General features: G+C 35.0%; 1 protein-coding gene across 1 annotated transcript in view; it reads right to left on the bottom strand.

Moving 5' to 3' along the window:
* Positions 1–22,874, bottom strand: part of IMMP2L (inner mitochondrial membrane peptidase subunit 2) — a 465,163-nt gene that overhangs the window by 420,548 nt on the left and 21,741 nt on the right. The window contains exon 3 of the mRNA XM_084295020.1: positions 20,966–21,069. Within this exon, the coding sequence (XP_084151146.1) occupies positions 20,966–21,069 (104 nt within the window). The remainder of the gene's footprint in view (positions 1–20,965; positions 21,070–22,874) is intronic.

Below are 22,874 nucleotides of genomic sequence, written 5' to 3' on the forward strand. Positions count from 1 at the left end.
ACCCACAGCTTCTCTGGGCAGCCTGTGCCAGTGCCTCACCACTCTCCAATTGAAAAATTCCTTCCTAATGTCTAATACGTCAAGTTTGTATCAACCCTTTATTTTAAAACACTTTTCCAAAAAAAATAGTGTGATACTTTCTACCACTTCCACCTCTAGAAGAGAAGGATAAATTGGGATGAAATGCATCAATATGAGTTAAAGGGTATGAGAACCTCCAGAAAAACTCCATCTTTTTTTTTTTTTTTTCCTGGAGAGTAGCGTAGTATCTCAGTACTTATAGCATGCAAGTAAGACTAAAAACTGCAACCTGTTCTTCCACTGGCCATCTCATTGAACCTAGGCTTGGTTGTCTTGACACGACCTCACTTAAGGAAATGGAGAGCTGAGAAAGAACTAAAATTTAGGAACTCCTTGACAGTTTTGAAAGGTAGTTTGCCTAAAAGTAGGAAAACAGTAGCATCACCTTACTTCTTGGTAACCAGGATGCCCTCTTCCAACAGAGTTAATTCTTCGGTTCTGTTTTGTTTCTCTATTTTTAATTCGATTAGTTGATCATCATCAGTATTTTTTCCCTACAGAAATGAAGGATTGTGCATGTGTGAGGTTACTGTATATGACATTTGGTACTAGGAACTTCTATACCTGCAATTGTTTCCCAATATGAAATATGTCCCTTCCAGGTATAAAAAACCTTCCTACGTAGTCATCCGAGCAGAAGGATGAAAGCTGAATCTTCCTTCCTTCTCAATGCTCAAATTCTTGGGGACATCCTAAATCCTGGGTCACAGAATAATACCAGACATCTGAGTCAAAGTGTCACATTTCATTTCATTGTCATCATCTTTGTGTGTCGCATCAGTGTCACATGATCAAAGAGCTAATGGGACCACATTCACAAGTACGGTTCTTTTGACTGTTGCTTAGAAGTATATTTGAGCAACAGCATAATAATGTCTGTCCTGCCTTATAAATACTCCTGTCAACCACTGGTTCGTGAACCTGAGCTAACAGATCCATCATACATAGCAACACAGATGGTGTGGCAAGAAAAATGCACAGGAAAGTCAGGAAAGTATGGATAGGACCAGAAGAGCATGTGCATGGACCCAGGTTTCAGGTTTGTGTTACCTGAATACCTGAAGTATGCAACATATGCTTCTATCACCCAAACCGAATTCTTTGGTGAATTTGATGAGTTTCCTGGGGCACGTACCTCATCTTCCCAATTTCTGTAAAACACTACAATTTCTACAGTAAAATGTAAAAAAAGCACCATTTTTCAGAAGAAAAAAAGGTTATTTCTTCAGGAGTTACTACTTCAGAAAATTCATGATATATATACAAAGATATGTACATGTATTTCCAACAACATCCTAGAACATCCTCAACAACAACAAAATCCTCATCCTTTAGTTGAGTTCTGCAACCACAGGTATGCTGAATAATTCTGAAAGCTACCAAGGAGGAGACTGTTGGGCACACAGCTTTAACCCAGAAGCTACATCATTATAAGTTGTCAACAGCTTCCTTTGTTTTAGAAATTGCTAATTGCTACACAATTTCAGTTACATATGTACATAGTAGCAGAGCAATTAAATGAAAATTTCACATGTACAACAAAAACTAGATGGTGTTCCTTCCAGACAGCAACACAGCTTTGATGCTAAATGAGACTACACTTGAAAAATAATATTTACAGAAAAAATATTTCCTTTATAGACGAAAAGGATACACATTACTTCACATGTCAACTGAAAAAAGTTTATAGTAAATGGTTCTAAAGGAAAAAATAGGACCTGAAATCCTCCAGGATAAAACTCTCTTAGATGAGGAATTATCCTAGTTCATTAAACTTTACACAGCACATTCTTCAGTGCAGAAGTAACACATAGAAAGAAGAGAGGAAAAAAATAAGAATGCATGGGGAAAAGAGGGAAAAGAGAGAGAGAGGCAAAGGGGAGAGAGTACATTTTAAAATTCTGAACCAGGTTGTAACTCCAAATATAAATTAAGTTGAAAACACACTGCGAAGTTTTCCTTATTCTGTCAGCACAGATTGCTTCTTTCCTCCTTTACTTGTTGTACAAGTATCATGAAAATGCTACAACAGCAGCTGGTTTTCGCAGTGAAATTAAGCAGACTTGCTTGGCTGCTTACCTGCTGATTAGGAGAAACTGCTTTAGTTTGTAGAAGACGTTGCTCTGAGTCTTAGTGAACCAGCCTCCTTCCAAATTTCATAAAGACCCTTTGTGGCACATAGCTGATAAACAACCACTGCTTGATTTGCTTTTCCATAAAGGTGTGTTGTGGGTTTTTTTTTTGTTTGTTTTTTAATCTTTTATGATACTTATGAGCACAGGAGTCTGCTAACTCATGCAATATTCACTTTAGTCTTAACACAAGCTAAAACCACCAAAGTATACCTTGATAGTATGTTATATTACCAGAACAGAGATATAGCCAAGGCAGTCAAAAATATTGTAGATACATTCCTGACAACTGAACTCCAACTAGCAGAAAGGATTAAAGATACTTTTTTTTCCATTCAGAAAGGTATCTTTCCATATCTATATGCAAATCTGTAACTAAAAAAACACATTTTGTATATCAACATTTACAATATATCCGTTTGCATATAGAGATTCCAGTTTCCATTTATTAGACTTTAAACTGAAATGTGTCTTATTTAGCAGGAAATCAATTCTTGCCTTTAATTCTATCAAAGTATGAGTTGTCTGCCTAGAAAGCAATACATCAACCGTAAATTTATGGCTCAATATGGATACCAGCCCACAGCTAAAAATTTGCAGATCTATATAACCAAGCACATTAAACAGTCCTCCTGGGTAACGTATAATCAGAAGTAACTCTCATAATTCAGCACACACTATGGGAAGAGCTATTACGACCACGTCTGTTCACCTTTTTTGGTCCAATCCATTTTCGAAAGAAGCTGTGCATATTGTCAACATAATGAATGAAATCACAAGACTCCTCATAAATTTTAAATGGCCTAAGGGGTTTCTTCACCTTCATGTGAAATCTGAGTACTGTATGCTTAAACTGAAGTGTTTTATTTTTAAAATTAAATTACACATTTTGATGAATGTGCCCTTTTATTGGCTACATCAGCATTCTGCAGAATGCCTCAAAGTGAAAAGATTCAGCAATATTATAGCTGCGTTTTCTTAGATTAGTCCTCTTTTACTGTATAATCTGTTCAAACTGCACTGCTTTTCTTTAGAGTAGAAACTCTTCCCATATATCTTCCATCATGCCTTAGAGATTTTGTATTTATTTTAGTATGAAGAACACTATAAAAAGAAAATATATTTTTAAATGTACCATGAAATTCCTTAAGGAAGGGTTTTTGAGACCATTCTAAAAAAATAATATCTGAATTCTAGTAACATAGAAAGAGCATCACTTCATTGTAAATACAGGATAAGAATACTGCACATCGTCTGTTCTGTCAAATATAGTAACACAGAATATATTTTATTCTTGGTAAAGCAAATGTTCCCTAGAATAATCCTTTAACAGAAAGAAGCTCTGCTGGGCTATTTTTATAACTGAACTAGAAAGCAACCAAGCGAGTATGTTAGTGTTGGTCAGTTTGGTATATTTAGTAAAACAAAATCTTTGTTCCTATTATACAACAGTATTCATTATTGTGATGACATCCATTCAGCAGTAAGAGTAGTGAAAATACTTGAAAGCTTGTGTATTTCTAAGGCTAAACCAGTAACTGTGAAGAAGGAGCAAGCTGTATGACAAGCAGTACAAAACCAGATTTACTTAAGTTTAAAGACTACCATTTTCTTCAATACACCTTGCTGCTCTCCCTAAACCATTACTGTTTACACTAACTTTAATGCACAGCAGCAAAATCTCTGTCAAGTAGCTTTAAGCTGAATACAACACCAACCCCTTACAACCCTTTACTATATTTAATGGAACAAAAGCCTTACGCAAATCCATGAGGCGTCTCTATAAATCTTCATAAATACATATCAGTAATTTCATGAAGGTTTTTCATGTTTCTTGCCTCAATTAACCTTCAATTTATCATTTCTTATGCTTTCATGTCTAAAAGCTTTTGCTTAGAAGACCAGAGACCAGCATTGCCTGTTATTTTCAATAAAGCTTATGAAATAGAAAAAGGTATAAAACAATGCTTAGCGGTTTTACAACCAGGTTGCTTATTAACAGAGACAGGTAGCCTAAAGGAAAGACAGGCATAGGAAAGAAACACCAAGAAATTAAAAGGTATTATCTGCTCCAACAGATTCAGAGTTAATTGATTATCCTAATAACCCCACTCACTTCTGTAATTGGTTCCATAAAGCACATTAAATGTGGGTATCAATAAAGGAACTAAGGGTCTGAAGTTCCCATTACAGTCAATCCCATCAATGGAGCCTGAATTTTGACATGCAACTGCTAATGTGTCTATTTAAGTAGAGCTGAATCTCTGCCATACTAACACACCCAGTGTTAATGCAGTACACTATTATTTAAGGATGGAGTTTGTGCCTGCCCTGTGGCCAAATATCTGTGGAAAAGTTCAAAAGCCTAAACACTAAGTATATATATATTTAAATGAAAATATTTATTTTAATTCATCATCCCTGTGACAACTTCAGCATTCTCCTTTAAACCGTTGTCATAAAACACTGCTTGAAAATCCTCTTAGATCAATGCGGTGAGAATCTAATTAAATCAAGTTACTGAACTGTATCAATAAACAGTGGTTTTAATTCTGTCAACTTAGTATCACTAATGCCATCCATAAATTTTGTCATGTTTACAAAGAAACCATGAAAAAGTCACAGTTTAGCTACATAATAAGTTATGCTCTCTTGTGTGACTTTAATGGGCTCTGCTAGGATAACAGCAGCCAGCCAATTTAAAATTTTCAGGCTTCATTTTGTCAGCATCTGTGATCCAAGGGGTCATCCATTAAATTATGACTTTTTTTTCCCTTCTGTGTGGTTTAACTGCCAGTGAGAATGGAAGAAAAAAAATATTGATGCAAATACAAGAAAAATAAGGAAGACCCCCAATACCAGTTAATTAGCAGCAAGTGTAACTCATAGGATTAAAATTTACTGCAACATTTAAGACCCTTGTTGGTGTACTCAGCTACTATTATAAGCTCAAAAAGAGGCTCCAAGTTCTATACAGTGTTCCATACAATTGTTTGGTGGAAAAAAAAAAAAATCAAGTAATTTCAATACTATTAGGGCATCTAGCTTAGGAACAGCAGTGGAAAATCCATATAGAACAATGTTTTTACTCTAAATTAAAATCCATTACATTTATTTGGCCCATTATTTAATGTAAAATGTCTAAGGATAATTAATAAAACCTAATTTTTGGAAGTACTCATTTTTCTCCATTGACTACAGAGAAATTCTGGTGAGTCTTGATTTACAGTATCTATGAAAACAATAAAGATGATTGAAGGAAGTCTAATGCAGAACCCCTGTCCTTGAGGCAACAAACAAATCTGTGTGGAGCTTCTTGAACAATGAAACTCTTGTCCAAAAGCAGCATCCTTAGGCATGACAAAATATAAAGAAGAATAAAATAATAGCCTAGAGGCTTCATCCTTAATGCTTAATTAGAGATTTATAAAATGAAAAAAAGAAAAAAAAAGTAAAAATATGCCACAAAGAAAAGAGACAGATTTGTTTATGAACCAAACTAACAGATGAACTAGTCTGTTGCAAGCACTGAATTAAAGTATCAATGTAACTTATTTATTTAAGGAGGTCTGCATAGACAAAAAAATAAAATAAAAAAAATAAAGAAAATCAGAAGCAAAATGAAGATGTCACAATTCCTTCTCTAGAATCTCAATTCACTAGAGCTTCTTCATCAAAATTCCACTGGGAACAACAGAAACAGAAGCATCTCACAGGGTGTCAATCATGTACCTTTGTTCTCCACCACAGGTCTGTTCCCATCTTCCTTGTTTTCTCTCTCAGGTTTCTGGATTTGTTATTAGGACAGGTTGAAAGTAGTGTGACTGACATCCCAAGGTTTATCCGCTCAAATGGAGTGGAGAGTTGAAAATCGTCCCATAGCACAACAACTGTGGCTTGGGCAGGACCTTAGACCCAGACACAATCCGATCATCAGAAACCATGACCTACAGACAAAACCTTAAATATATGCTTCTAGAGCACCCTTCTATATGATCTCATAATCACGTTTGTTGCTGTGCTGCAGGTTTGCTTCAGCTTATTAGTATCCTCCTGAATATAACAATCCTAAGATAGACAGAAAGCTTTAAATAGAAATCTCATTTGCCTGTAAATACATGTCAGAATTAATTTTGTTTTAAATGGACCCTAAATTGAAACATCCCTCATCTATATTTCCTGCTCGTTACTAAGAAACCGAGTAATTCCATATCTGACCAGCAGTTTGCCATTCTGGGTGGAAGCCCTTTAGGGCTGCATGCACCTTCAATACAACAGAAAACCAGGGATGTTATTTTCTAATAAAACACTGTCATTCTAGGATCTAAAAATTGTATATCAAATATAGAACAAAAAGTGTAAATACCCATCTTATGTTTCAAATTTTTTATAAACTGTAAAATAAATGAATTTAACATATTCCGTTTTACTGGAAGTTTGATTTTCTGAACTGCTTTAAAATATAGTAAATTTTGACCCTAAGGATAAAAAGTTGAGGAGTAATCTTCTGGGCTGTAAATTGGAAGAGCAAGGAGGGGATTACAGTCTCTCTTCTCCCAGGCAACACGAGCTTCATACACTCAAGGAATTATGACAACAGGGATTCCAAATCCTTTCACAGTCTGGATTCTCAACAGCACCAAACATCAGTTCTGTTTCAAGTCACACAAGGGAAAGAGAAAATTACCAACTTTCAAAAACAATATACACTTTTACTAACTTCCATTGTGGACGTGAGCGATGTCTTTCATTCATCCTGCTACTGAATGCCAGCTGTTCCAAAGTATGACCTCTGTTTGCCCATAATGAATATTTCACAAATAGATTACACAATATGAAAATAGACTACAACTATTACATACATATAATGTGCACTATTAAATCAGTATGCAAGCCTCTTATTTGTCAGCAAGAGTATGACTAATACTTTTATTTTTTAAGCAAATCTCACTAATTAACACCCATTAATATTTTTGCTGTTACAGTTCACAAATTCCTCGTTTACTTCCAAAGTTAAAGGTCACTGAATATCAGTTATTCATACATTTGTTGATCTTTGTTCTTGGATTAAACTTACACAGCAATTTCCAAACTCACCTTATTCTTAGAAAGCACATGGGAGAACTATCAGGAATTTATAAATATAGGAATCATAAAATTGTCATTGTGTTCAAGGTTCATGTGTGTGTGTGTTGTTTTTTTTTTTTAATGAAATCTCATGACATGAACCTTATGAAAAGAACAGTATTGATCTGGTTTATTTGTTCACTTTGTCGACTGCAAATATGAGAGAGAGAGAAAAATATTAGTACCTTTTCTGAGCCCATTCCAGTATCAGTGACATTAGTGTTAACATATCATAAAGTAAGAGTATAACTGGTAGATTAGATACCAAAATGGATTATTTCTAGCCTGGAGTAATGCTTTGTGCTAATAAGACTAAATGCTCTGCACATGTCTGAACACCAGGGGCTGACACGTTTGCTAGCCCTGACACTACCACGTAGAGAACATACTTGTTGCTGCAATATAATACTTCATGAGCTTTAGGAAACAGTATATAGCAGCTGAAACAAGCCTCACGGTACAGCTAAACATAGGTGCTAGCAGAAATTTCTGGAACAGCACAGGAGAGCTTTTACAAATCAGGACATGAAGTGTCCCTTGAAATTTAAATTTCCCTTGGTGGTTAACTGCTGCTGCATTAGCAAATCCTGTGAACTGAAATACCCTGCTGAGTTGCCTTGCATATAGTTATAACATCACAGAAATCCTAAATACAACTGTTAAAGGAGTCTTTAAGAGATCTAAGTGTTTTCAAATATATCAACTCATTCACATATGGACTAGCGAGAGATGCTATGTTATACCTGATCAATAAGTACACATAAAAGCTGATTAAAACATGCATAAAAACAAATAAAAATGCTAAGTGTTATAAAGGAGAAAATTGGAAAACGTATTTGGAATGAGACAGCTGGAACAATAAGCGCAGACTTCAGAAAAGTAGGCAACTTAGAGCAGACCACAGTCATCCAGGCAACACAACACAGCACCAACTACCGCACTAAGTACTTACATAAACCTCAACTTACTTTATGCAAATTCTTCAACATCAGTTGTCAATTTCTAATCATGGGATTAGAAAATGACAACCATCCAGAAGATTAAATCTGGAAGACCAGTTACTCAAAATTCTCACAAAGATGACCACTGAGACAATGTCTCAAAAAGGAAGCATGAAAAGAAAGACAAAGAGGAATAAAGATTCTGTATGAAAGTGCTTAGCTGTTTTAATTATCAGAAGTAAGAAGCATGAAGACAGAGTTTCAGATATTGATAGATGTGTTTTTTTCTGCTAAATTCATGCTTGGACATTCAGAGGTCATTTGTTTTGCTAAATCAGGTTTAATTTAATGTTACTTATAATTTTCAAAGATTTCTCCCAGTAAAGACTCCTCCTAACACCATACCTTCTCATCATCAGTTTTAAAACATATGGAATGCAGTGCCCTCTTCCTCAGTTAAGCTGCAGTTAGCACCAGAGTCCTGCTGATGCACAAGAAGCAGTGTCTCACAACACGCAAGCATAAGGCTTCATGCAGTAAGGGTGACAAACATTAAGTCAATTTATTTAAAAATCTAGCTAGTGCTCAATATTACAGTCCAGATATCATGGGAAAATGTAAAGGTCAAGCATTATCTTAGAAGGCCACAAGAGGCCCATGAAAGATTATTGTTCCTACAAATTCTGGCTTTGCAAGGTATTTTAAATATGTTTCAGTAAATACACACCAATATCCCCCTTCAACTCCTAAAGGTATGTATGCTGTTCCTGTGAAGCAATGGTCATACCGACCTAGAACAATCCGGTTTTCACTGAACTTAGAGAGAAATTTCAGCTTACAGCAAAGAAAATGTAGTTTCAACCACATCAGCAATTCACATTCTATGGACACTCTACCTATATTAATCAGGGATCTGAAACCATCCCTTCCTAAACCGTCCAGAACAATGAAACTGAGTCTGCCTCATGCAGTCAGCTAAGTTATTATTTGATTAAGGATATGGAATATAATTTGTAATTAAGGTTTCCCTTTTAATGTTAAACAGATAAGCCTTTGAACTCCAGGAAATTGCAAACTAATACAAATCTGCTGTAGAAAAATTACTACTATCGGTGTCCTATAGGACTGAAGAACACACTGTGCATGATCACGCATTTCAATATCTTCCAACAGTATCTCCTTCCTAAGGTCAAACTCAGCACTAGTTTAAAAATAGACTGTTCTGAGGGCAAAGGGGATCTTACGCAGACACAAACATCATAGCAGGCCTTCTGGGTGTACAGGATGCTATTATCTTTTGCTTGCTTGACAATATACTTCCTTTTATATGGCAAGACCACACTTCTCTCATTATAGTTGCCCTAGTTATTGAAACATCAAAGTTATTGTTCTAAGAATGCCACTAATTCATCCCTTAAAGCAGACATATGAAACAACACATAACACGAGGAGTATGTTCAATAGGTACCTCTTTTTTAGTGATCTGTATTTGAAGGTATATGAGAAAGGTGTTCACTGGAAACCTTAATCATCTCCTGGGTTTGTTATTTGTTTGTTTTTAGACAGGCTTGGGGAAATCAACTTACTATTCAATATTTTTGAATATTGAATATTTTTGAATATCCATATTTTTCCCCATCTAATCCATATTATGGATACAGAAAAAAATTAAAAAAGAGCTTTCATATGTTATGTTTTTACATTTTATAAAGGTAGCTATAAAAGAAGATATCTACAGTACCAGGGAGAATATAAGTGGAATGGCTAAAATGTAGCAGACTATATCTATTCTGCTGCATATTGGCAGAGGAGATAGGTCAAGTTCAAATCAATTCAAGTTCTATTTATGAGATAAGTGAAAAAGATTCTTGTAGATTCTTCCTGCATCAAGTCATTAAATTACAGCCATGATCCTAAATTTTTCAAGTAACCCCTCTTTGCAACTGAACTGCTTTCATTTTTCTATCATATTAAATTGTTTGCCTTCATTTTAGGTGTCTTTTATATTTTATTCCTGACATATTTCTCCCCGATTTACAGTCAAAATGTTGACCCTGCCTCTTACGAATGAATCCAGTCAGACTTAATTGAAAATTTAACAAGTGAGCAAACAATTACTTGTGTACTTTTCCAGGCTCCTCTTCTCACTTGGGAACTGCTCTCCACACACATTTGCAGAGGAGTTTCCTTTACTATAGTATGTTAAACATGACCCAACATTTAGCTGTCTGCATGCAGATTGCCGCCCACCACACTGATTGTTTCATTATATGCATCTGCCTGCTCATTGTTTCTTTATTAAATTTACAGTCTAGTTATCAAACCAAATGAAATCTTACCATTTTCTGTGCCTTCACCTATTAACACAATGGGCTTCCTATGCACGACTGGGTCTTCTAGATGCTACTGTAAGACAAATATCACAGCCACAGCTACAGAAGAGGTTTTTAGAAACTGCACTTCTGCATTATAAAACCAATTAAAACCAACATAATGAATAATCTAAACACTAACTGGTACTGCTGACTTCTAACTTTGAAGGGTTCAGTAATTGTCTCATATCTTAAAAGTTCAATTGCTGAAATTCCATTTGATGTAGAGAAACGGAATAATTCAGGTTCAAAGCAACCTCTGGGAGTCATCCACTTCAACCACCTGGCCCAAACAGACTCAACTTCAAAGGTAGGTCAGGTTGCTGAGGTTGAGGCTCATCAAGTTTTGATTGTCTCCAAGGAGAGAGATTTCACAGTCTCTCTGGAGAATGACTTAGCCATTATAATTGTGCAATATTTGTCTTATATCTGGTCAGATTTTCCTTGTTAAAACTGTAGCCATTTTCTCAGAGGTGCACAGAAACGTGATGAGAGATGAGTTTGACTCCATTTCGCTGCAACTAATCAACAACACAGCTGACAACTGCAATAAGGTCCCCTCTTAACACAACAAATATATATGTATGTATTTAAGGCTAAATTTTGTTCAACTGCACTTTCCAGGAGCAGCTGATTGCACATAAAAGACTAATGTTACATTCATGAATGCAGCCTAATATAATTTCCCTAGAAAATACAGTGATGATAAGGTTAATTATCATTTTAAAGCTGATAATTTGCCATTCCCTTGTTTTTGCCTTTGCTAACAGGCTGTTAAAAAAAAAAAAAAAAAAAAAAGAGAGAGAGAGAGAGAGAGGGAGAAAGAAAGAAAACAGAAAACAAGGCCAAGACTCTGATTATTATATGCAAAAATATTCATGTCCACAATATACTCAGCACAGGTCAAGACCCATGGTTTTTCTTCCAACTTCACCAATTAGATTGGAAATAAATATTTTTGATGGGTATGCAGAACCCACTTTGTCAGCATATGTACAGTGCGTTGAAAGATTCCTAGAAGTAGCGTTCTGCACTTAATATTTATGGTTGCTCATAACGCAACTGGCTTAGGGGAAGTTATTACTAAAAGATATGAAGACAGCTGTGGCAGTATTTAAACTATAATTTGTCCAAGAACAAATACTATGAAATATCCTGTATAATAAAATATCAGTTCAGTAATTCCCAGATTGTACACAAAAGAAAAGCTGCCCTAACTGCATGAAGGGGTAAAATATATTTAGATTTCTTTTTGTACACTCAAAAAGCTATAGAAACAATTTAATTAATTTAGTAGTTTATATAGAGGACATCAGTCCCTCTATTTTCTCAAAAAAAAAATCAAGTTTCATTGCTGAAGAGAACTTACTGCATTCTAGGCTTCAAGCGTTGCTGAATCACATTATAATGTCTTATGTACACATCTTTGTTAATGCTTTCACACTACTGCAGGCAACAATTTAGCAACAGAGTATTAAAGTCCTGATGTTAAGGAACTGGACACCTTTGAAACAGAATGGTTTCATATGGAAAAGAAAGGAAAAGCTGATCTTTGGAGTTGTTCTACAGAAAGATTTTTTCATTTCTTCCCCTCCAAGAATAGAATTTGTTCATAACAGAAGTTGATACAACATCTTTAAGACCTAAAATTTGTATTACTTTTGAATCCTTCCAAATTCAAGTTAAGCTGTACAAAAGCTAAGATTTAATCCAACCAGAAGGTTCTTTTAAGTTGAGTCTGGTGTTTCATCAATTTAGCCCTCAGCATTTCATTAGTTCAGTGGAACCTAAGTTTAAGTATTTGATACACATCTTTAGGAATCATGGTTGGTCCATTACCTTCCCCACAAGACCTTTACTTTCAAGGGAAGGAAATTACTTTCCTAAACTACCAGTTTATTTACAGTTTACCAGTCCTCTGAATTTTTAAGCCAGTACTCATCAAGTTGATCCTTGTGGGTCCCTTCCAACTCAGGATATTCTGTAATTCTATACTGAGAACACATTTGAATATTACAATCCATCCACACATAACATCATCAACAATACACTTCATATTTTTGTGCAAGGATAACCATACAGATACCCACGACATTTTTTATCGTACACCACCAAAGACATTCAGTCTGAATTTACTTAAGTCTCTAAATGAACAGCCTATACAAGGACGTGCACTGGAATGCTCAGTTGCTGAAATAATTGTATTTCCTGCTACTTCCAACAATGAGTATTCAGATTATTTTAATGCTTTTTTTAGCTCTAGGTTCCTACAAGCAATGCCAATCATAGATAACCAGCAATTACTTCTCAGCAATTGGAAATGCACTGTAAAAAAATGTATCAAATACTCTCCTCTCATAGTTGTCAAAGTTTCTAAGGTTAAAAAAAAAAAAAAAAAAAAAGTTTAGGAAAAATATATAGTTACCTTTCTGTACCTGTAACACAGAAGGCATTTATATCATCAGATTCTGCTGAAACCAAAGCAAGTTCCTAGCATCTAAATTATAAATATTTCAAAAGGAAAAAGTGACATTTTTCTAAAACACGGCAGCTTTCAAGCTCATTTTGCTCAACATGACCTTCATAGGGCAGTCAGGCATCACGCTGTAAGTCAGGCAGTTACGGGACCAGACAGCATTCCAGCCAATCACATGGTGGCTGTAATTTCTGCAGTATTTCACGCAGCTATCCACTTATACCCAGTATCTCCAAAATACTGCAACTGCCCATGATCAAGAACAGTAGAAAAGCCTATTCTATACTGCTTCCTCTTCTATTGAACAGAGGCAAGTAAAAGTAGCACCTCTCTCATTTGTTAGAGAGGTGTTTTGGTTTTTGCTTTTGCTTTTTCCTTTTCTCCTGAACACTAGCCTGATTACTAAAAAGCAAAGTAAAAATAAAGCAACCAATTAATCAAATGAGCAAATAAATTAATTAATTCTGTTTTGAGATTGCAAATTACTGTTAACAGTTCTCCTTCAGCACAACATATGTCCCCCTTATCTACTAATTAGCTGCTAACAACTTATCTGATCATACAATTTAAAGATCACAACACAACCAGTTTTCTTCCCACCTCTCTTGCCTTCCAAAGATTTAGAAACATATATATTTGGTTGAAACTTCAAATGCACCTTGTTTTTACTACTCTCATCCTAATCTGATTGAGGTGCTACACAGCCATAACTTTCAGAAATTCCAGTGTGAACAGAGATGGGCCAAGGAGCAAAATACCTGGAACAAGGAATGTAGATACACAGGTGATGCTGTATAGAACAGCTTTAATGCTGAGGCTATGGAATCGGTACTGTGGTTGCTAAGATCATAACTACCCTTCATTTCACAAGAGTATACCTTTGTGGAAGCTTATGTTACTTTTCTCAACAGTAAATTCAAGCAAACATCACAGTCAGTATATCTGGGTTTAATTTCTTTGTCAAATCCCTCAATGTTGCATTTGAAATGAAAAGCAAATACAATATGCAGCAAATTAAAATGATCAAGCCAACAGCAAAAGGCACAGTAATAGTGATTTATTTCTTCAACTCAGCCTCTATATAGCAATACCTCAGATAAAAACTGATGGAACTATCTCATTAGCAGTCATTAAGATTAAACTATTTTCCACCTAATGGGAATTCACATTTTAAACAGAATTTATGACAACCACACTGATGTCCATAAATTTACTCAAAGGCAAAATAACTAGAACAAAAAAATGATCCAGGTAACTGATCCTGTTATTATATCTTGACATTTGCTTTTAGAGTAGGATTTACTGATGTTACGGCAAGGTTCTAGATCCACTATTATCCTATAAAATACCTTATGTATACTTAATACTACCTGATATATTCCTGTGATAGAATGATGATTTCATGTTTTATCATTAACAGTTTTGTTTTGTCCCGTTAGATTAACCCACTAATCAATGTAGTGGCTTTAGTAAACTTGCAGTGTAGGATTCTGATGGATACAGTAAGCAATATTCTCAAAAAGCAACAATTTTTTTCTTCATTCAATAGCAAGGTACTATCATTAGGCTGACAAAACCAAAATCAACCAGAATGAAGTTCTCGCTGACACCATTTATAAGAATACAAGACTCTTCCCTATCAACTAACACCTCTTTCACAAATAGACCCAACCATTTAATTGAGTTCCACATCATTAGCTTTTTAGAAAACAGAAGATATTTCTTTTTAATTATCATAGTTGCAAATTGGCCACTAAGGAATTATGAAGTCGTAAAATCATATCTGTTACTTTTTGGCCCAAATAATCTAGCTACACTCTCTACAGTAATGATTGTTGCAACCTTCCTACTTGTATCAATACACTTTAAATTCAATAACTATAGCTGTAACTATAACAACTCCACAACTGCTCAGTTTCCACAGTACTACAATAACTGCCTACTTAAACTCATCCTAAGCACTTCATTAAAAATCCTGGGATTACATATAGTACCTAAAAACATTCTTTAAAAAATGCATTTTAGTTACTTTATAAATAAAAAACAACTCCTGCTTTCAACAACAGTATTAACACACTCATATATAGTATGATATCTAGACTGTAACACAGATAATAATAGCAGAACTACATATTTGATTTTTATCGGGAAAAGACAAGACTTTTTTTTTTTTTTCATCCAGCCAAAGGGACAGAATAGGAAAAGATTTCCTGAGGTCACTGAGGCCCAGAAAGTAAAGTGATTATTTAGCTTCTATGTCAGCACAACCTCTTTTGCAGTGTCCTGCCTGCCAGAAGATAGATGACTTGGTATAGGGACCTAAGTACAAACAAAAATAGAATAGAAATTGGAAGACTTAAGAAGGTCAAGCGGAGGTATTCTTTAAAGGCAGTTCAATATTTTTGCTAGAAAAAAGCTTTTGTAAAATTTATGCGAGAACCAGTAAATATTCAGTCATGCTACATCTATCAGAATTTTGTACTAAGTCTTTTTCTAATTACAGCTACTGATTCAAATTCAAGGCAGTTCCTTCAATAAGTACATTCTTACTGATTTTTATTTTACTAGGCTAGTCTCATTAATGAAATTCCAATTAGCAATGTTTTATGAAGAGTATGTATTGATTTTACACCATTTGAGAATTCTTTTGTTTCCATCATATGAACAGGACCACAATCCTTCAAAATGTGTATTATTTGGATTTGTGTGAATAGACTGAAATTTGTTGAACTATCGAATAAAATCATCATGGCAACTAATTTTTCCAATTTCCATTTCCGAACAGCTAACAGTGAGGGATACCACAGCAGAGACAATCTTGCATGTAGTACTTTGATTTTTCCTCCAGAATGTTGACCTGCACTGGATTTGTCAAAGTTCAAATACACATAAACTCACATAAAAACATGTAGCAGTTATTTAAAGGTAGTTTACCAAAAGGCCTGAAAACAATCTTAGAGTCAAAGGAAGCTGTTACAGAAGCTACTTAATATTCATCATCAGAACAGGAGATAGGATGTAAGTTGTTTTTCTTTAAACATCAAGAAATCTCTCATGTAGAACATTGGTTTTGTATTAAAGCAATTATGCTTTTATTTGAGAACTCATGAGAAGCTGACAAAAATGTACATTTTTTTCCTTAGTATTATTGCTGTCCTTTAAAAATACATTTTTAAATACACTGCCTGTTTTCATTTAGCTATTATAGTTCAAAACTTTATCACTCAGAACACACAGAACAAACTGCATTGGTCCTCAACATTTCCCAGATTACATTAGCATAGATATTTCTATTTAACTCATAAAAACACATTCTAAATTAGAAATGGAGGGACAGCTGGCAACCTACAAAGTTCCTGTTCCTGGTCACACCTTGCAGAAGGTACTTTCTCTATTACAGATACCCCTATAACACAGTATCTGTGTTTTACAAGCACAGCTTCCAAAAGCTAAAATTAGTACCTGTGAATAGTTAACAGCCTTGAAATTTCATCATTCAAAACCTAACAATGCTTTTTATACTACAATCATTGAACCTACTCCTTTGTTAAAAAATCTACTAACCAAGCAAAGAATTCGACAACATCCAAACTTTTACTTATCTGAAAAAATGTTTTAAACCTGAGTTAATACTGTTGTCTTCATTTCAAAAGCTTATTTAGAACTTGTCATTTCCATTTAAAAAACATAATCCCACATATACATACTAATTTTGCAGTTTTATACATGTTGCAACACCTTTTTGGTACATTAAGATAGGAATTTTGGAATAAAAAGAGGAGAAGAGTTACTGTACTGAAAACCTTGTATACTCAGTATACAAGATTAGTGGCGAGTAGGATATAAGGGATTTTTCGGTAGAGAAAAGAATTCTAGAACTATAAAACATTCTTTAGCAACGTCTTTTTACCACAGCCTGCATTTGTACACTGTAGAAACCAAGTTACATGTAGGTAAGTCGGCAAAAATGTCCATTAATACACAATAGAAGAGTACAATCTCCATTAGCACTATGCAGTGCAGTTGCAGCGTATATGCCCAGAGACCTGCTTGAGCTGTACAGCCCACACTGTGATGGAGACTGCTACAACTACAATGCAGTTGACACTCAAACCTGGAGAAAAACCAGCTAGGATCCTATAACCCACTCTGCAATATCTGATAAAGTTCATCATAACTGTTGGCATTGACCTCAGCACAGCTGTTGCAAAATAAATGCCTATTTCACCACAAAAAGTACCAAAAGATCAAGGTCTGTCTGCTATGAATTGTCATTCATTTATCTTTTAAAGATAAACCCATGTGCCACATGATGTTCTTCAAGCAAAATGTGAAGATAAGTAAACATTGTCAAAACAAAGAAAATAACACACTTTCTTTGCATCTCTTTAAGAGATGGAAAGGCAGTATTATGGAACACATAACAATGGAAATTATTTAATTTACTGGAATAATAATCCTGGTTTAATTTTTGATTTAAGTCCCAGTAATACAGTAATGTCAAAATTAAGCACTGAAGCAAGTGATCAAATTAAGGACGATGACATTCATTTCCAAATAAATTTAAAATTGCGAGTTCAAAAGTTGTAACATATAACATTGAGCTCTCTTAATTCTGGTATCAATAAGTATGATTCAAGCTATTCAAGCATAAAAATTTTAACTTAGAACAGCTTCTTAAAAGCTGGGATAAGATTTAGCTATTTCTAAAACATTGAACTGAAAGTAAAGAAATCATCCTCTGCCATCAACTTATTCTCTCCATTTGTTTTATCTGACTCTAATTTTATAATTTTAAGGATTCATGCCATTCTAAATATTATGCCTAAAATCACATATGCACGTGTGTATGCACAGTGACTAACTGCACAGCCGTGGTTGTAATGCACAGTTACAGCTACATCAGGTCAGCTCAGACGCAAAGTCAGGGATGACAGACATGACATGTTTCCATAAAGATGGTCTTCATTTAATTCTTAAACCCAACATAAATTCCACCAAATGCTTGGGGGACAGGGTGCTCATTTGTAATTCAAGTCAGCAAATAACAAAAATACAAACTTTTGGATCTGCAAGCAATATTGCAAGCATAATCACAGGCTGACTGTTGCTCTCTTGGGGCATCCAAAGCCAACAAGATTAATTCATCTCTTTGCTCCAAGGTTTGGCTCTTGGCCATCTATTTACACGGGACTTTGCCAGTCAGGATCTAAATAATCCCTTTTAAGATCTGTGGTAAAAACAGCACCCATCCAGAATGACACATTTCTGATGGTATGAAGAAGGCAAAGAATTTGGACAGCTCTGGTCAAGCTGTCACATGGAATATTCAACCTCAGTTCTTATCCTGCAAAAGACCACCCTCCCACAACCTCTTTGCTAGTTTGTACTATGACTTGGCAATGATAAAACAAATCCTAAATGTTAAGCAGCCAAGTAGGATATGAAAGAAAGTTTACATCTCCATCTGCCTGCTTCCATCACACCATCACCTTCTCATTTGAATTTCTCACAGAAGCAGGAAAAGCAGCAGCAAATTACTGGGAAACTGGCCTTCCCTGTTCATGTCTCACCCAAGTCTCCCAAATGTACTATATGAAGACCACTTCGTAAAGTTCTTGAATATTCATAGCATATCTATTCACTACTGAGTTAGAGAAATTATAGGTAAACAATCAAAATGAAAAGGATAAAAATATTCACTTAATATATTTAAAACTTGTTAATAAAAGCCTCATGTACAAAAGGTTAAGTTTCAAACAACCCACACAGGTACCTAACCACATCCAGATACTGCATCCTCCAAGTCACAGAATTATAGAATGGTTTGAGTTGGAAGGGACCTCACAGATCACCTAATTCCAACCCCCTGCCATGGGCAGGGACACCTCCCACTAGATCAGGTTGCTCAAAGCCCCATCTAATCTGGCCTTGAACACCTCCAGGGATGGAGCATCCACAACCTCTCTGGGCAACCTGTTCCAGGGCCTCACCACCCACAGAGTAAACTTCTTCCTTATATCTAACCTAAATCCACTCTCATTTAGTTTAAAGACCCTTGTCCTATCACCACACTCCCTGACAGTCCCTCTCCAGCTTTCTTGTAGGCTCCCTTCACTGGAAGAAGTCTTTGCAATGCAGTGAGAACTTCCACATTACAGTAAGCTTTTAAACCCAACTAGCAGGCCAAAGATGCTTCTAACAAATCTGCATCGTGAAGCTAAAAGCTGTTACTGATACATAAAATATACCTCACTTTTTAGCAAAAATTACTCAATATATTAATTTTGCATCGTTTGTTTGTATTGTTCTTAAAGTGTATTATGAATTCCGTAGCCTAGTTACTCAGGGTACTTCCCAAATGTTTAAGAAAAACTTTAGTACAGCACTCAAATACAATGTGACTTCTTCCACATGGATGTACATAAACTCCAACAACAAGTGAACTTTTCAAAACATACAAAAGAAAGAATAAAACCGCCCACAATATCTAAAATATTAGTCATCATGTCTGAACGTAGAGCAAAGTGAAAGCAATCAAGGCAGATGGTTCAGATGGTACCACAAATCTTGAAGAAGTATAAGAATGAAACTATTCCTTCTGATTTCTGATTGGAAAACAAGCTGATCGTCTGTTAAGTCAATTAATTATTAACCGGGTACATCCACTATTTTAAACCGTTCTTAGAGCCTGACTTGGGCAGAGGGACACATACATACGTAAAATCAAATTCTGCAAGTAGTTATTATGTGACTTCAAATTGGAGTCTTTCTGTAATATATGGTGTTGCAAACATGAATAAATTTGTATTTATAGATAGACCATTTACAGATGATCTTACATGCCAGACAACAAGAAAAAACATACTTTTTAGGTTTCTAACAACAACAACAACAACAAAAAAAAACACTATGTGAGGGTAAAAGTTTGCTCTAAGAGCTGGTAGTAAAAACTGTTATATGAATTACAATGAAGAAGTAGAATGTACAATGAAGAGGTAGAATAAAATGAGACAATTAGAAGAGATGGCTGACAAAAAGGAAGCCAGAAAATATAGCTTCAAAGACAATTCTTCTGCTGTAATCTACATATTGTGCATTTCACACTTACAAAACTAGATACCCTAAGCTTCAACTATCCGAGCATGTACTACAAGTATTATATCATTGTGTCAGTTATGCACATTTTGACATTCCATTTCTATCTTACATTAAAGCTGAAATGGAGTTTCTGTCTCGTTAGTCTTGAGTATTTTCAACAGCGAAATACTGCCACCTTTTGGCTTGATGCACAGACCTCCCCCTCGAAAATGTAAAACTTTTTTTTGGGGGGGAGTACTTTTGTCCTTTATGAAGAAGGTTGAACTGCTGTAACATTAAAATTTGATTCAGTAGGAAGATTTCTCCAGGAAAAAAAAAAAAAAAAAAAAAAAGTTAATCTGTAAGAAAATACTATTTTTCTCATAAATATGAATGCATAACCAAACAAATTAGAAAGTGTACTCCATTTAGCCATATGTTTTTTTACTATTTTTTCTCTTTATATCACAGCTCTTTTTTCTTGGCAATTTTTGTACACAGATACTACTGAATCACATAGTATTTTACACTGCACTCCTTTCAAGTAAAAAAATGATAATACATACTTTGACCTTCTCCTGACTTTTGTAAACTCATTATAGGACTAACAATAATGCATTACTAGCAAATGATGTTCCTTGTTCATACATATACCTGCAGTATGCCAGAGACAAAATACAAAATACTCAATAAATTAATATTAAATAGCTCGACATTTATATGAACATATATTGAAATATATGCAAGATTACTTACACCAATGACACAATGTCCCCACGTTGCACATCATAATTTCGAATGCTCCAGTGGTTTAAGAGCACTACATCAGATTCTTGTCTTCCCCCAGGATTCAAAGAAGGCTTAGGGAGAGGAAAAAAACAGATTTAAGTCTACACTGCCTCTGTGTATCCTCCAACTAACTCTCATACTATCAATGGGTCAAATCCTGAAGCCGTTAGAAACAGCAAACCATACACAATTCCTTTAAAAGGACCAAGCATCTGTTTTATTCTAGTAAAAATATTTCTTTACTAACTGCAATGTTAAATGTCATAAAGTTATGATAAAAAGCAGTTCACATCTTTCAATGCACTACTATATGCAAATTAAATTACATAGGATACATATTTATGACGAGCTTCATGAAAAATTTTGTTTGCCTTTGCTGCCTATCATTTAAGATTACAAACGAAGGAGAATCAAGCATGCCAATTCCCAGAAATTACAGACCTTCTGCAGGCATTTTACTGTTTATACAAGGATAATGCACCAAAAATGAAATACATACTTGCAACAATACTAATCTCAATGCTCTTTGCACAGGAAAGAAAACAAAAACAAAACAAAAACCCTACATCTACAGCATATACCACTAAACATGGGCCTTCCATAACAGGATCCAAAGAAGCATGAACTTTCATAGGAATATACATTGAAATGAGTCTATTGACTAACCTCAACAGTCAAAAACAATTGAACAAGTAGTTAGCAAAGAGTATGAGGAGATATTCAGAACCATACATAATTATTTTGTGTTTTGCAGTACAAAACTATGGTACCTGATTAACCCTGGTTCTGAGTTAACCCACCAGAAACAGCAGAGAAAAGAAGCAACAAATATTAGTACTGTCTTCATTGATGTTTTAGGGATTACTACAATACATGTAACTCTTTTGCTACACGGAAAGTATCTAACAGTAATACAGACTAAAGTTTGTTGGCAGCATATTTTTCAATATGCTTTTTAAGACTCTGCAAATAGAATTATGTTGTGTTCACACTGGCCAGCAATGGTCTCTAATTTAGACTCTAGAGCTATTTGAAATATTTAATAAAGCAAATTACTGGAACAGGCTCCCCAGGGACGTAATCACAGCACCAAGCCTGTCAGAGTTTAAGAAGCATTTGGACTGTGCTCTCAGTCATATGGTCTGAATTTTTGGGCAGACCTGTATGGAGCTAGGAGTTGGACTTGGTGATCCTTGTGGGTCCCTTCCAACTCGGGATATTCTACGATTCTATGATGATAGCCCCATGCAGCACCAAATCTGACAAAGTATTGAGTCTACACAGCTCCTCATTTATTGACATGACAGTGGCAATATTTGCTGAAATTTGATATTTTTATAGAAGAGGTTTTCAGTGTTTGCCGTACAGCATAGGGACATTACTGTAAGTACATTAACATAAATTAATGTTAATGTCCTTACTGTCCTTACATTCATCATTATTTTATTTAGTGGAGTCTATTCATTGCAAGAGCCAGAAAAATGAAAACCAGATGCAGATATGGGGTTATTATTATTTTAATAAGGATTTTCCAAAATGATTTTCCAATTTTGCAGCAAGCATCTTCAACAATGTAATAGTATTTTTACATAAAAATTCACAAACAATTCATAATAGTACTTATGTAACCAAAGTAAGGCATTCTTTAGTCCAAAAGCTAACAACTGTATTAAACATTAGACAAAAAGGCTAATCCAAAAGACTGAGAATCATGCATATGGTATACTCCCACAAAATAAACTGCGGGATACTCAAAGTATTTACCTTAAAAGGCAGAAAGAGAAGGTCAAGACAAATGGTAATTTTAAACACATTGTTCCAAAAGCTAATGTATTTCACAGCTAATACATGGCAAAGATTTGCACAAACGTTCATA

This window comes from Netta rufina (assembly GCF_964035555.1).
Source record: "Netta rufina genome assembly, chromosome: 1".
Classification (NCBI taxonomy): domain Eukaryota; kingdom Metazoa; phylum Chordata; class Aves; order Anseriformes; family Anatidae; genus Netta; species Netta rufina.